General features: G+C 35.0%; 1 protein-coding gene across 1 annotated transcript in view; it reads left to right on the forward strand.

Annotated features, from left to right (window-relative positions):
* Positions 1-13,767, forward strand: part of ATG5 (autophagy related 5) — a 148,180-nt gene that overhangs the window by 36,396 nt on the left and 98,017 nt on the right. The window contains exon 5 of the mRNA XM_036767958.1: positions 7,827-7,989. Within this exon, the coding sequence (XP_036623853.1) occupies positions 7,827-7,989 (163 nt within the window). The remainder of the gene's footprint in view (positions 1-7,826; positions 7,990-13,767) is intronic.

The raw sequence follows: 13,767 nt of genomic DNA on the forward strand, positions 1-13,767 counted from the left end.
TGTCCATTGAGTAAGAAAAGCATTGTAAGGAGAAGAAGGGGATGCTTAGTGGATCAAAATTCTGAGAGAAACTGGAAGGGGTTGCATTTAGGGCATGGGTGGAGAGATTTTCTGTGGCAAGGAGGGCCCTCTCAGACACTGAGAATGGAAAGAAGGAACAGGGAATGAATAAGACAGCTTTTGAGGTGTAAAAGAGGGAGAAACACTGAATCAGTTATCTCAAGTGTTTATTTTTTATGTATTTTTGTATTTACTTAACCTGTGTCTATGTCCATACTGCTGTCTCTTCCAGCCTTCCCCTCCTTCCCCCCTGGCCCTGCCCAAGTAAAATTTAAATTACTTAAGGGCAAAGGCTGTTTCATGTTTCATTTTATGTTCTTAAAGTCTAGTGTAGTGTCAGTTACATTTATAATAGATGTTTATTAAGTATTTTTTGAATTAAAATAAAAAGTGATTTGATCTGCTGAAAAAAAAGTAGGTAGAATTAGGGGCTTAAGAGATTTTTAGAATATGTAATAATATGTATGTGTAGGTATATATTTACATGCACACACAAGTATTTTCTCTTTGAGAATAAGATAGTGTCAGTGTGGAGCAGTGGAAAGACTAAATCTGGAGAGATAAAAAAATCCTGATTCCAATATCAGCTCAGCTCTTTTTTTTTTAAACATTTTATTTTACCAGAACACAAATATAAAATAGTGAAAAGAAACAAAAACATATCATAAACTTAAATATGGAAACTTAAATACAAAGTGAGAAAGAAAAAGCATCATGTCATGTGCGTAGCAGAACATAGGAGAGGATTCAAAATATTGTAACAATAAATTTTCATTTTAAGAAAGCCTGTATGAGAAATAATACACTTTGTGTTGAGAATTGTCCATCTTTTCTTTGCTTCCTTGTGTTTTCTTTTGTTCTCTGCTGTGCACTTTTTAACTTTGTTCTTTCTTTCCCTCCCCCAACTCCCCAGAAGGCTACAATATAATTTAGATATTTCTTGATATATACATAGACATACAGATATATACATACACTTATACATATATGCATGCTTATATAGACATATACTTTCCCAAAAATAATCTATTCCTGGTCTTTGTTTTTTATGTTTCTACATATCTTTTATTTCCTATCCTTCCTGCCTCCTCTATTTTACTTCTACCCGCTACATTGCCTTCCTATTACTTGCCTACTTCCTTGCTCCAGCAACCACCCTGCTCTCCTATTACTTGCCTTCCCCCCCTAAGGATCCCTCCCCTGTCCTTCCATTCCCATTAATCTAAACTCCTTTTACCTATTCCCCTCATTCTCCCCTCTAAAAATCCCTCCCTTGTCCTAATCCCTCCCTTGTCATTTCCCACCTCACTATACCCCTACCATTTTATTTCTTCTAAATTTAGAAGACTTTTATACTCTTCTAAATATATATGTATTGTTCCCTCTTAAACCCATTCCCGATGAAAGTAGGTTACCAGAACTGCCAGCCCTCCTCCCCACCTAAATCCTCTGTATCCTTTCTTCTTCTTGCACCTCTTTTATATGAAATAGTTACTATTTTTAGTTGTTTCTAAATGGTTTTACTTTTTAAATTCATCATAGATTTATCCTCCTCTTTCTAATGAGCTTGGCAGTTATTAATAAGAATGTTAGACATACATTTTACATTTTATGTTATATAAAAGGTAAGCAATCTGTTCTTATAAATCCCTATAGTCAGTCTTTGGTGTATACCTTATGTTCCTCTTGGTTCTTGTATGTCAAATCTTCTATTAAGTTGAGGATTTTTTTTAACAAAGTCTTGAAAGTCCAAGAGTTTGTCATGTCCATTTTCCATTCAAAATAATACTGAAATTTGAAGGGTATGATATTTTCGGGTGGCGCCCCAAGTCTTTGGCTCTTTGATATATTGTATTCCAAGACCTGCGGTCCTTTAATGTCTCTGCTGCTAGGTCTTGGGTAATTCTAATTGTGGCACCATCATATTTAAGTTGTTTTAATCTTGATGCTTTTAATATTTTATCCTTGAGTTGGGGGTTCTGGAATTTGACTATGATATTCCTGTGAGTTTTCCTCATAAGATCTCTTTTAAGTGGTGCGCAATGGATTTTTTCTATTTCTACTTCCCTGCCTTGTTCTAATGCTTCAGGACAATTTTATTTAATTATTTCTTGTATTATTGTATCAAGATTCATTTTTTGATCATGACTTTCAGTTACTCCAATTATTTTTATATTGTCTCTTCTTGATCTGTTCTCCAAATCTGATGTTTTTCTTTTAAGATGTTTTACTTTCTCTTCTACTTTTTCATCATTTATGTTTTATTTAATTATTTCTTGATCTCTTATAATTTCACTAGCTTCACTTTGCCCAATTTCTAATTTTCAAGGTGTCATTTTCCTCCTTAAGATTCTGGATCTCCTTTTCTAATTGGTTGATTTTCCTTTCCTAACCTTCTTGTTTTACTTGGATTATTTTTATTTTTTTTTAGTTTTTCCTCCATCTCAGTCATTTGATTTTTAAAGTCTTTTTTAAGATCTTTTATAAATTCTTTTTGGGCAAGTGACCATTTGACGTTGCTCTTTGGGGGTTTCTTTACTTCAATATCCTCCTCTGAAGATGAACCCTGTTCATCTCTATTCCCATAATAGGTTTCTATGGTTGGATTCTTTCTCCTTTGCCTGTGCATTTTTTTTTTTTGTAGTAGTAACTTGATTTTTGTAATCACCTCTAGCCCTGGGGTATGGGAACTGCTGCCTCTTGCCCCAGATCTTTAGTTTTCTCCTCTAGCCTGGAACCAAAGCCCCGAACTCCAACCTTCTGTAAGTGCCCACAGCCAGAGGCTTTCTGCCCCACTGCTTATGCACTCACCGGGCATGTGCTGGTTCCTTCTTGCCCCCACCACTCCTTGCAACACAGCTGAATCTGGGGGTTCCTTGTCAGCAGAGGTTCCCGCAGTCTTCCTGGGCTCAAAAGCACAACTCCCCTCACTATCCTGGGGTAAAAAGTTCCAGTGGCTGGGGTCGAGGCAGCCTGTCAGACCAACTAACCCCGGGGCTTGCTGCTAGTTGTTTAAAGGGCTTCCTGGCTTGTTGTTAAAATGGAACCTAGCCTGGAGGTGTTTACTCCTCGTGGGGACCAAGGCTAGTCCTGGGGTTTTTCTTCAGATCTTCTCAAACTGTGCGAGGAAAGCCCCTCTTGTACCCCTATTTTTCTTTGTCTCCACTCACACTTTGTTTGCCCTTAGGTGCTATTTTAACTCTTTTGTGGGGAAAAACCTAGAGAGCTTGGAATTTTCTGACCTACTCCAGCCATCTTCCCAGAGTCCTCTCCCAGCTCAGCTCTCAATACTTGGGTGGGTATGTTGAGGGAGAAATGAACCCAGGGATGTAGAAATCCCAAACCAAAGTTCCCAAGGCAAGGCCGCCTGGAATGAATTCGCAGACCCAAGCATTCTCTGAGTCAAGCAGGCAAAGATTTATTACACTTTATGAATAAAGCGGGCAAGAGTTCTTAGGGAACCTGCAACCATACAGGTCTAAGTACAAGATTTAGGGGTGAAGTCTGTTGATTAGGTGTTTTGGGGTGGGATTAGGGAGTGGTTAAGGCATGTTTAAGGAGTGATCAGTTCTTAAAGGAACATGTGCTTTTTGTGTCTACTGCGCAGTATCTTACGCAGAGTTCACTGGGAAATAGCCCAAGTGAGGGCAAGGAGGAGGTATGGTTTTTGCTGTGAAAAGTCACTAAGTCACCAAAAGTTCAGGGCTGACTGGGAATATCCAGGTGGATTCCATCACGTGTCTCGTTAGACAAGATTAATGTAAGGGAGTTTACATTTGACTAGGATATGTTAGACTCAGCGTAGTCAATTATCAACATCCTGAATCAATCTATAATTGGGCATACCTGCTTACTGAGGAAGAAGCAGAGATAATTTTGGGACATACTGCCTTTTAGCTAGAGAGAGACTGCCTGGGCCAGTGCTTTGAAGCTAGGGAGAGATGTGATTTTAGAACTGGAGTTCAGGCACAGGCACCCAAACAGAGGCCAAGGAGAAATGTGATGTTAGAATTAGGGTCCAAGCACAAGCACCCCATCAGGTAGAAGGGTAAGATATCCAGTTTCCTGTAGAAAAGCTATGTGCACCAGGAGGGAGGATCTTAGTGTAGTCATGAAAGCTGCTTTTGGGACCTCAAACTTCTAGTGGTCATTTTCTAGTGTGAAGGTGGAAAGTATGTATAACACTTGTAGTGAGTTCATTATAAAATAATAGGTAGAAAAAACTTAGCTTCAGTAAAACAAACTGATGGCTAGTATGAGCTCTCAAGTATATTTTCCAATTTTTAGCAGGTCCCAATGAGTGAATGAATGACTTTTGTATGTGTTTGTGTGCGCATGAACATATGTATATACACATATATAATAGTTTTGTGGGTAAAGATGTCATCCAGTGACTTCTATAATACAGGGAACTTTTAGTATTATGAACTTCAGAACTGATTACGATTTTCATGAAGGACAGTCAGGGAATTAATACAGGTGAATCAGGAAAATAATATCTTTCAATTCAAGTCCATGGTATGGTTTAATTAAAAGATAAAAAAATACTCAGGACATCATTGTGGAATTTGGTAAGGCACTAAGTTCTCATCTGGTTTAAAATTTTACATTCATTTTGTCATAAAACATTAATATATGTTAGCAGCTCATTTTATTAGGTGCTTGGAGAGATTACAAGTTCAATTTCTGTTTCAAAATGTTCATCTATATTTTTTAGTTTGTTTTAAACATTATTGATGAGTTTTGTTTGGACACAGAAATGGCTTCCAAAGTGTTTAAAAAGCCCCCTTTAATAAAATGCATTCCCTTATGACTAAAGGGTTATAAAACAGTGCATACCTTTGGTCCTGCAATACCACTACTAGGTCTGTCTCCCAAGGGATTTTTTTAAAAAGAGAAAAGAACATTTATACAGAAATATTTTTAGCATCTCTTTTTGTGGTGGCTAAGAATTGGAAATCAAAGGGATGCTCATCAATTGGAGAATGGCTGAACAAGTTGTGGTATATGATTGTAGTGGAATATTATTGTCCTGTATGAAATGACAAGCAGGATGATTTCAGAAAAACCTGGAAAGACTTACATGAACTGATAAAAAGTGAAGAGAACAGAACCAGGAGAACAGTGTACACAGTAACAGCCATATTCTACAATTAAGAACCGTGGATGACTTAGCTGTTCTCAGCAATACAATGATTCAAGTCAATCCCAAAGGACTCATAATGAAAAATGTTATCTGCCTCCAGAGAAAGGACTAATGTTGTCTGAGTACATATTGAAGCATATTATTTTTCTCTTCCTTCCATTTAAGTCTTGCGCAAAATGACTAACATGGACGTGTTTTACATCATTGCACATGTATCAGATTGCTTACTGTTCTGGGGAGAGGGGAGGGAAATGGAAGGAGGGATAGAATTTGGAAATCAAAACTTAAAAAAAAACAGATTTTTAAAATTGTTTTTACGTGTAATTGGGGAAAAAATAAAATAATTTTTCCAGGTATATTCCCCTTATTAATAGGGGAAAGATGTCTTTTAACTTTGGCCTATGGTACTAATATAATCTGTTGCATTTGATCAGGGTTTATTTACATTATTATAGTCATTATGTATGATAGTCTCTTTGCTATGCTTTATCACTTTATATAAGATTTGCCATGTTTCTCTGAATTTTTTTATATTTGTCATTCTTTGTGGTCCGGAAATCTACATATAATTTGTTAAACTATTCCTAAGTGATTGCACACATATTTTTCCCCAGATTTTTATGATCACAAATAATGTTTCTATGAAAATTTTTGTGCATATGGATGTTTTCTTGCTTTCTATAATCTCCTTTGGACATACATAATTATAGAAGTGGAATCTTTGGATCAAATAACTATTTAATAACTTTTCATTGCATAATGAAAAGCCTCTCCAACAATTAATTTTCCCATCTTTTAGCCTCTTTACTAACTTGTTGGCTAAAAGACTGTCATACATATTTTAGAATCATGCTAGATTCCTTGACAGATACAATGCAAAGGAATTGCACCTTTGTATGGTGCTTCGTACAGTGCCTGACAATAGGTGTTTAATAAATACTTACTGCCTTCCCTTGCTTATTCCCTGAGTGGAATCATTAAAATGGAAACTCAGAAGACAAGAAAAATTTGCAAAAGTATATACATGTGAGCAATCATAAGGGACTATGTGAGAATGAATTGTTTACATGTTAATAGGGGAAAAGTAACAAGTGTCCTCTCAGGCTATGCCTTTAAGGATCATAGAGAAAATTGAATAAGATAGACAGAGGGTCAAGGGTGGTTTTGTTCTATTTTGATGACTTTAAGAGAAGGAAAAGAAGGGTTAAGGAACTATGTCCCAGTGAAAAGGAAGAAGGATAGGGAACTTATGTACATAATAAGGGTACATGAAGTGAAGAGTATACAAACTTGGAGGAAGTAGGAAGAGAATGCATGTCCTATGAATTTGATTTGAATTGGACAAAATAAGTGGAGCATATATAGAAGCACACGCACAGAGTAAACTCCAGACCAGGGGTGGGGAACGTGTGGCAGGTTCCCCACCCCTGATCTAGCTGGTAGTTATTCTTTATTTTTTTTTTTTACCTTCTTTGTATCCCCCGAGCTTAGTACAGTGCTTTATACATAGGAGGCATTTAATAACTTAAATGCTTTTTGAGTATTGCGTAAGGTGGTCTTTAAGCTAAGTCTAGAAGTCAAGGAATATAAGAAGCAGATATGACAAAGCAGAGCATTCAGAGCTTAGGGGACAGCCAGGGCAGAGTCTTAGAGGTGGGTTGGAGTGTCGTGTTCAAGGAATTAAAGAGAAGTCCATGTTGCTGGATTGTAGAGTGTAGATAGGAGTGAAGTTTAAGAAGACTGAAAAGGTAGGAGGGGGCCAGGTTATAATGCAAAACAGTAGTTTTTATTTAATCCTGGAGGTAATAGGGAACCAGTGGAGCTCTTGAGTAAGGGGGTACATGGTCCAACCTATACTTTAGAAAAATATCCTGAGTGGAAGACAGATTGGAGTAGGGAGAGAACCAGTAAGAAGACTATTGCAGTAGTCTAGACAAGAGGTAAGGGGTGCTTGGTCTAGAGTTGTGGCTATTTGAGTGGAGAAAATGGGATGTATACAAGAGATGTTGTGAAGGTAGAAATGATAAGCCTCTAAACTCTTGCTTTATGGAAACTTTATTGTCTTTGTACACAGTAGACACTTAAATATTTATTGATTTGATTTTGATTTCTATTTTGTATGTTATATGACAACATGGAGCCTCAAATAATATAAATTATTTTAGCATGTGGTAGGTAGCTTAAAAATATTTGGAATTGGGTTGAAATAGTCCCTGTATTGAACTGGTAAAAATGGTTTGTAACAAAGCCTTTGTGCAAAGAGAAAAAAACCACATAGGAAATTCTGCATATTTAAAATTGCAATGTGCTTTTTTCCCTGTTAGAACACCCCATTTTTCGGATAAGAACATCTTCTTTCTATAGTAATTTTTGTTATGGTAAAGGAAGGCTTATTTTTTTTAAACCTTCTGTAGAATGCTTAATTACTGCTATGTCAGTCTCCAATTAAAAATTAAAGAAATGTAAACTCTTATTTAGATTTAAGCCAAGTCAGGGAAAAAGGAGGAAAGAAGGAAAGTTAATTTTATTGATGTGGGGATAAAATTACAATTTTCATGTGGTTATTTCACTTTTCTTGTATTGCCCATGTTGTGATTTTCTTTTTTTCCTTATGTGATAGAGTTTTCCAGAGAAAGATCTTCTGCATTGTCCATCTAAGGATACAATTGAAGCCCATTTTATGTCTTGTATGAAAGAAGCTGATGCTTTAAAGCATAAAAGTCAAGTCATCAATGAAATGCAGAAAAAGGATCATAAACAACTCTGGATGGGATTACAAAATGGTAAATATGGCACTATTCTCTTTGAAACCCTTTAGAAATGATTTCACTTTAATTTTTTTCACATTCTTAAATTTATTTTAATTGACGAGACAAAACATAAATAAATACTCGAACCAAAAACAAAGTATGTTTCCCCCTGAAGAAAATTAAACAGAATAACAACGGAAAAGAGCAGGACATGCCACTAAGTAGTTTTACAGTTTACCGTTTGTTAAAAGAACGGAAGTCTGTGGGTTTAACAATCTAGTACTGCCATTGTTCATTTTATTTGACATGAATTTTATTGCCATTTAATACTACGTGAATTTCATAGTTCTAGTCAGTGTTATTTTGTATATGTTTTCTTCTCTCTACATCTAGAAATACAAACCATACTTTAAAATCCCTGTGGGTCACATAGTGACATAGAAAATTGTTTATTAATGTGTCTTTGTTTTATTGTATTTTTATCTGTTTTGGGCAGGCCTCAATATATTTGACACCTCTGTTCTGTATCATTTCTTAAGACTCTTTTCATGTTTATTTGAATTATCTGTGTTTGTTCTAATGGTGCAATGGTTTATGTACCATCATTTATTCAGATGTTTTTTGGTCATTGGGTACAAGTTTTACATCCAGCTCTTTGTCATTACAGATGGTATTTCTTTGTATGTTTTTTGTAAAGAAAAGGCTTTTCTTACTGTCAACAATTTCCTTGGGTATATGCCTAGTAGTGTGATTGCTGGGTCATAGGGCAGGAAGTTTTATGACTTAACTTGTATGGTTCCATGTTGTTTTCCAAAACAATTCTCTCATTTCACAGCTCCAACAGAAGGGACTAAGGTGTCCCCTTCCCCACTAATGCCATTAAGCATTACCCTCCCCCGCCCCCATCTTTTTAAAAATTCTTGGCCAATTTGATAGATATCTCTCTGTTTTTAACATGTTAGAACACTTTTTCAGGTCGTTGTTGATTGTATTTTTTCTTTCAGAAACCCTTCATACCTTTTTATTGTATCTGTTATGGGAATGGCTCTCAATTTTAATAGTCTCTGTATATTCATGTGAATATTAGACTTATCAAAGATGATTTGTGCAGAATTTTCCCCCAGTTTTAATCTTTTCTTCTTATTTTAACAACATTGCTTTTATTTGTAAAAATGCTTTTTATTTTTGTGTAATTGAAATAATTATTTTGTCTTTTAGATTTTCCATTATTAGGTAACCTGTTAAAAAATTTTTCCCCATCCACATTTATGAAAGATATAATTTTGCATTCTTCTCTCCTTTTATCATGTGTCTTTTTATATTTAGATTATTTATGTATTTGGAACTTACTGTGGTATATGATATGAGATACCTGTAACTAAACTCATTTTCTGCCAAATTACAATCCAGTATTCCCTGCAGATTTTGGTAAATAATGAATTCCTTCCCTAGTGATTTGTGTTCTTAGGTTTACCAGGTATGATAGTGTTGTGTACATTTGCTTCAAACTCTTCTATTTTCTACTCATCTACTTTGTTATTTTTTAAAAAATTATTATGAGAGAATTTGGAAAATTTGCTGTTTTCAGATATAACTTGAGATCTGGTAATACTGTTACCCCATCTTTTTAAAAAAAATTTCTCTTGATGTTCTTGCTCTTGTTCTTTTATTAATTTTATTATTTTGTTTTATCAGATTGGCATATTAAATATAGAAATAAATTTGGATTATTTTTTCATTGAATTAGCCTAGCTTAGTCATGAATATTAAATACCTCTTCAATATTTAGATCTCTGTGTGTTTTTTAAAATATTTTTTCAGATCTCTCTTTCCTATTGCTACCCTCCCCCAATAGAGCAGCAACAAATAAAACCCTCACAAGTATTCAGTCCCTTAAAACAGCTTCCCACATTGATCATGTCTGTGTGTGTGTTTCTCATTCTGTTTTTTGTTTTTGTTTTTTTTTTTTAATTTTTATTTTATTTTATTTTTTGGAGGGGGGAAGGCAGTGCAATTGGGGTTAAGTGACTTGCCCAAGATCATACAGCTAGTAAGTGTGTCAAGTGTCTGAGGTCGGATTTGAACTCAGGTCCTCCTGACTCCAGGGCCAGTGCTCTACTCACTGCACCACCTAGCTGTTTTAAGTCCATCACTGCTTTGGCAGGAAGTAGGTGGTATGATTCACTTTTATTTTTCTGGATTCGTGATTTATCATTGCATCGATCAGAATTCTAAAGTCTTTTGAAGTTGTTTTTCCCTATAATGTTTTCATTGTGGAAATTCTCTTAGTTTTGCTCATTTCACTCTGTTTCAGATCATAAAGGTCTTTGTAGTTTCCTCTGAAATTGTCCATTTTGTCACTTCTTATGGCACAATAATATTCCATTACCTTTGTATATCATAATTTGTCTAGTTGTTGCCCAATAAATGGTCACCTCCTTATTTTCCAGTTTTTTGCTGCTATGAAAAGAGCTGCCATAGTTACAGGGTGTGCCATGTCTGTGCAATTTTAAGCTCTAATACTTAATAAGCTATTTATCATTTTCCTTTTTTTCATATTTGCCCATCTGATCTCATGTTATATATATAAAAATTGTTTTGTAGTTGTATTTATGTAAATCTTCCGGATGTTAAGTGCATTTTGTTGTAACTTAAAATGGCATTTCTATTTCTTTTGAGTTTTTTCTAGTTTTTACTGATACTGTATAGAAATGTCTAATGACTAAAATAAAGTATGACTAATAATTAATTGAAAAGAAATATGCTATTCATTTATTGAATGTTAAGAGAACAGTGTTTTTCAGTTTTTTCCTCTGTAAGTACTTAGTTTTAGCATTTATATAAAATTGGAGAACACTCAGTAAATAAATTATTTTGGATGTCTGCTCCATCACCTGCTGTGTTGACAACTAATGCAAATCAGATATTGGAACAGTTTGGCAAAAAAATACATATCTATCTCTATATACATATATATGTTATATGTATATGTGTGTACATGTACATATGTGAAAACGTTAAGTGACTTCCCACTGCTTACAGAATTGTTAGTGTTTGTCCATTTAGAACGCCAAAATGATATCATGTTGGGGTCATTGTACAGTGTGTCCAGCTGTGGCTGACAAGCTCAGAAGGCTCTACCACAGATTGGGCACAAATAGTCTGTATGAACATTTGGGATGGAGATGTCTCTAAATTTCCATTTCTTTTGAGCCATTGCAGTTCTGTTTTGCTTATAAATCATAGCGCCTTCTTTGATGAGGGCATGCCATGCTAGACGTGTCTTGTGACAGTTTCTCCCATGACTCAGAATCGATACCAAACTTCTTTAGAGAGACCTTAATAAAGCATAAGCAACTGACTGGTAGCATATGTAGTTATATGGTTTTCTGTGCTCAGCCAAGCTACTACTGTTTCCACAACCTATCTCCTACTTCTCTAGTCTTTGTACCTTTTCTCATGCTTCCCTCAGATCTCCATGCCCAGTGCTACTTCCTCTGTAGAGCCTTACCTCATCCCCTACTGCTACCTTCACAAGAAAGTGTTCTCCATCAAATTTCTTATTTTTGTCTACCTCTCTCCTTTGCACTTATTTTACGTATGTGGTCTTCTTGTCTAAATTATAAGTTTCCTGAGGTCAGGGACTAAGTAATATACTTTTATATCCACCATGATACTAGGCATATAACCTTTTGTCTATCTCTGGTGTTAAAGGAAGATTTTAGGATACTTGTGAATGAGGGAAAATCTCTTCAGAGTGATATTAGATAGCTTAAATAAAGACATGGAACTTGGGATAGGAGCAGGGAAAAATTAAAACTAACTCATGTGGCTGTAGGGAGAAACATTCTAAATGTGTACACTAGTAAATAAAAAGTCTTGAAGTTGAGTTTGCGTATCATAATCTGACATAAAGGGCAAGAACATCTAAGAGAGTGTTTTGAAGAGGAATAGTCAAAATTAGGAAAGACCTTTTAGATTAACTTTTAATAGGTTGGAGCTGTACAATTTCTATTTAGAAAATGTTGAAGGTATTGTAGGTGTGAGACAACCTGAGCCAAGACTTCAGATGTTGTTACCACCTTTAGGAGATAAAGATAGCAGGAGATAGCATGCAAACGACTATGTACAAACAAGTTTCATAGAGGATAAAGTAGAGATAATTTCAGAGGCCTAACATTGGGGGGGAACTAAGAAAAACTTGCAGAAAGAGACTTTTAACCGAGACTTGAAGGAAATCAGGGAATTCTTTATTTGGATTTATATTTGCAAATTGACTTTTGGTTATTAAGAAAGTTTTTGCTTAAAAAGAAAAAACAACCAGCAACTTACATTATATGAAAAAGTCAAAGGTTATTCTCTAACTTTTGCTTAGCTGTAGTTGAAAATTTGTCATAATTGTGACACAGCAGATGGTACAGTTCTTTTGATAAGAAAGGCACCTGTCTGTAGAACATAACAACTAAATGAAAAGTTTAAACATTTTTGAATACTTTCAAATGCTAATTTTAATTTCCCAGACCTCTGTGAAAGAGAAATAAGTAAAGCTTATGAAACTAAGAAAACTCTTTTAAGACATCCTGAGCCTTTCAGTGTGTTTTTATAGGTTTTCATTTTAGATCTAACGATTTTTAACCTCCCTGTGAAACATAGTTGATGACCACAAAAAAGAAAAGAAAGTACCATTTGTATTAGCAACAAGGCAGTTATCACTACATCTGCAGGTTGGTTTTTCTATGAAACTTCAAGCAATTTTCTTAAAATCCTTCTTACTTTTTCAGAAGCTATTTCTTTAAATTTTATTAGAGAATCTCTTTTAAATTCCATTAACCAAATGTAAAACTCATGCAATTTTATCTTGCTTCGTAATTCTGTAAGTACAAAATTTCCATTAGCCAAATGTAAAACCGTTGCATTTTTACCTTGCTTCCATAAGTACAAAATTTCAGATTTAAACAAAAGAAGATAAGAAGTTAAAGCCAATCTTTAAATTAAGCCAAGATTTAATTGAACTGCAGAATCAAAAAGACATTTAACCTTTCGGTGGTCACTGAAGGTTTTTGGATAATTTTGATTTTTTTTTTCCTAATGGGTAAATCACTCCATTGTAATTTGGCAGTTTGCCATTTTTACTCAAAATAAGTGATAATTTCTAGAATATGTGATTAACCAAAAATGATTCAGAAATTGTGTTTGTTTGATATTTGTTAAGAACCTTGTTTTCGCAGTTGTGGTAGAAGATATAGATATTATGGCTCTTGTTTTCATGAAACTTAACATTTTGAAGAGCTGGGAGTAAACTCTTAAACTACTGGGTTGAGTTTGAGACTTGACTTTAGGTAAAGTGCTGGGGATAGATGTAAAGTTCATTGGTCTAATTTTAAGAATCCCCATTTTTCTTTTTGAAAAATATGGATTCAGTGTAGTGCAGGTAACATACATTAAGCACCTACCGTTGGGAGGCCGTGTACTAGATGGGCCCCAAGGGTCAGAAAACAAGTAGTTCTTGTGCTTAAGCATTTTCATCTTGTTGGAGGGATTTTACAGGTATATAGATAAATAAATATAAAGTAAATACCAAGGCAGTCCTTTATGTGGATTTATTTTTATAAATGCAATTCTGGTTGTTAGGAATGTTGTTGCTAAAAAATGAAAGAAAAAAGAGCCAGTAACTTATAAGACAACTTTATAGGGGCATTAATACTGACAATGGAGTGATCAGTGAAAGCCTCATCTAGGAAGTGGCTTCTGTCTTATGCTTTGAAGGAAGTTAAGGATTCTCAGAGGCAGAAGTGAGGAGGGAATGCATTC

This window comes from Trichosurus vulpecula, chromosome 7 (genome assembly GCF_011100635.1).
Source record: "Trichosurus vulpecula isolate mTriVul1 chromosome 7, mTriVul1.pri, whole genome shotgun sequence".
NCBI lineage: Eukaryota > Metazoa > Chordata > Mammalia > Diprotodontia > Phalangeridae > Trichosurus > Trichosurus vulpecula.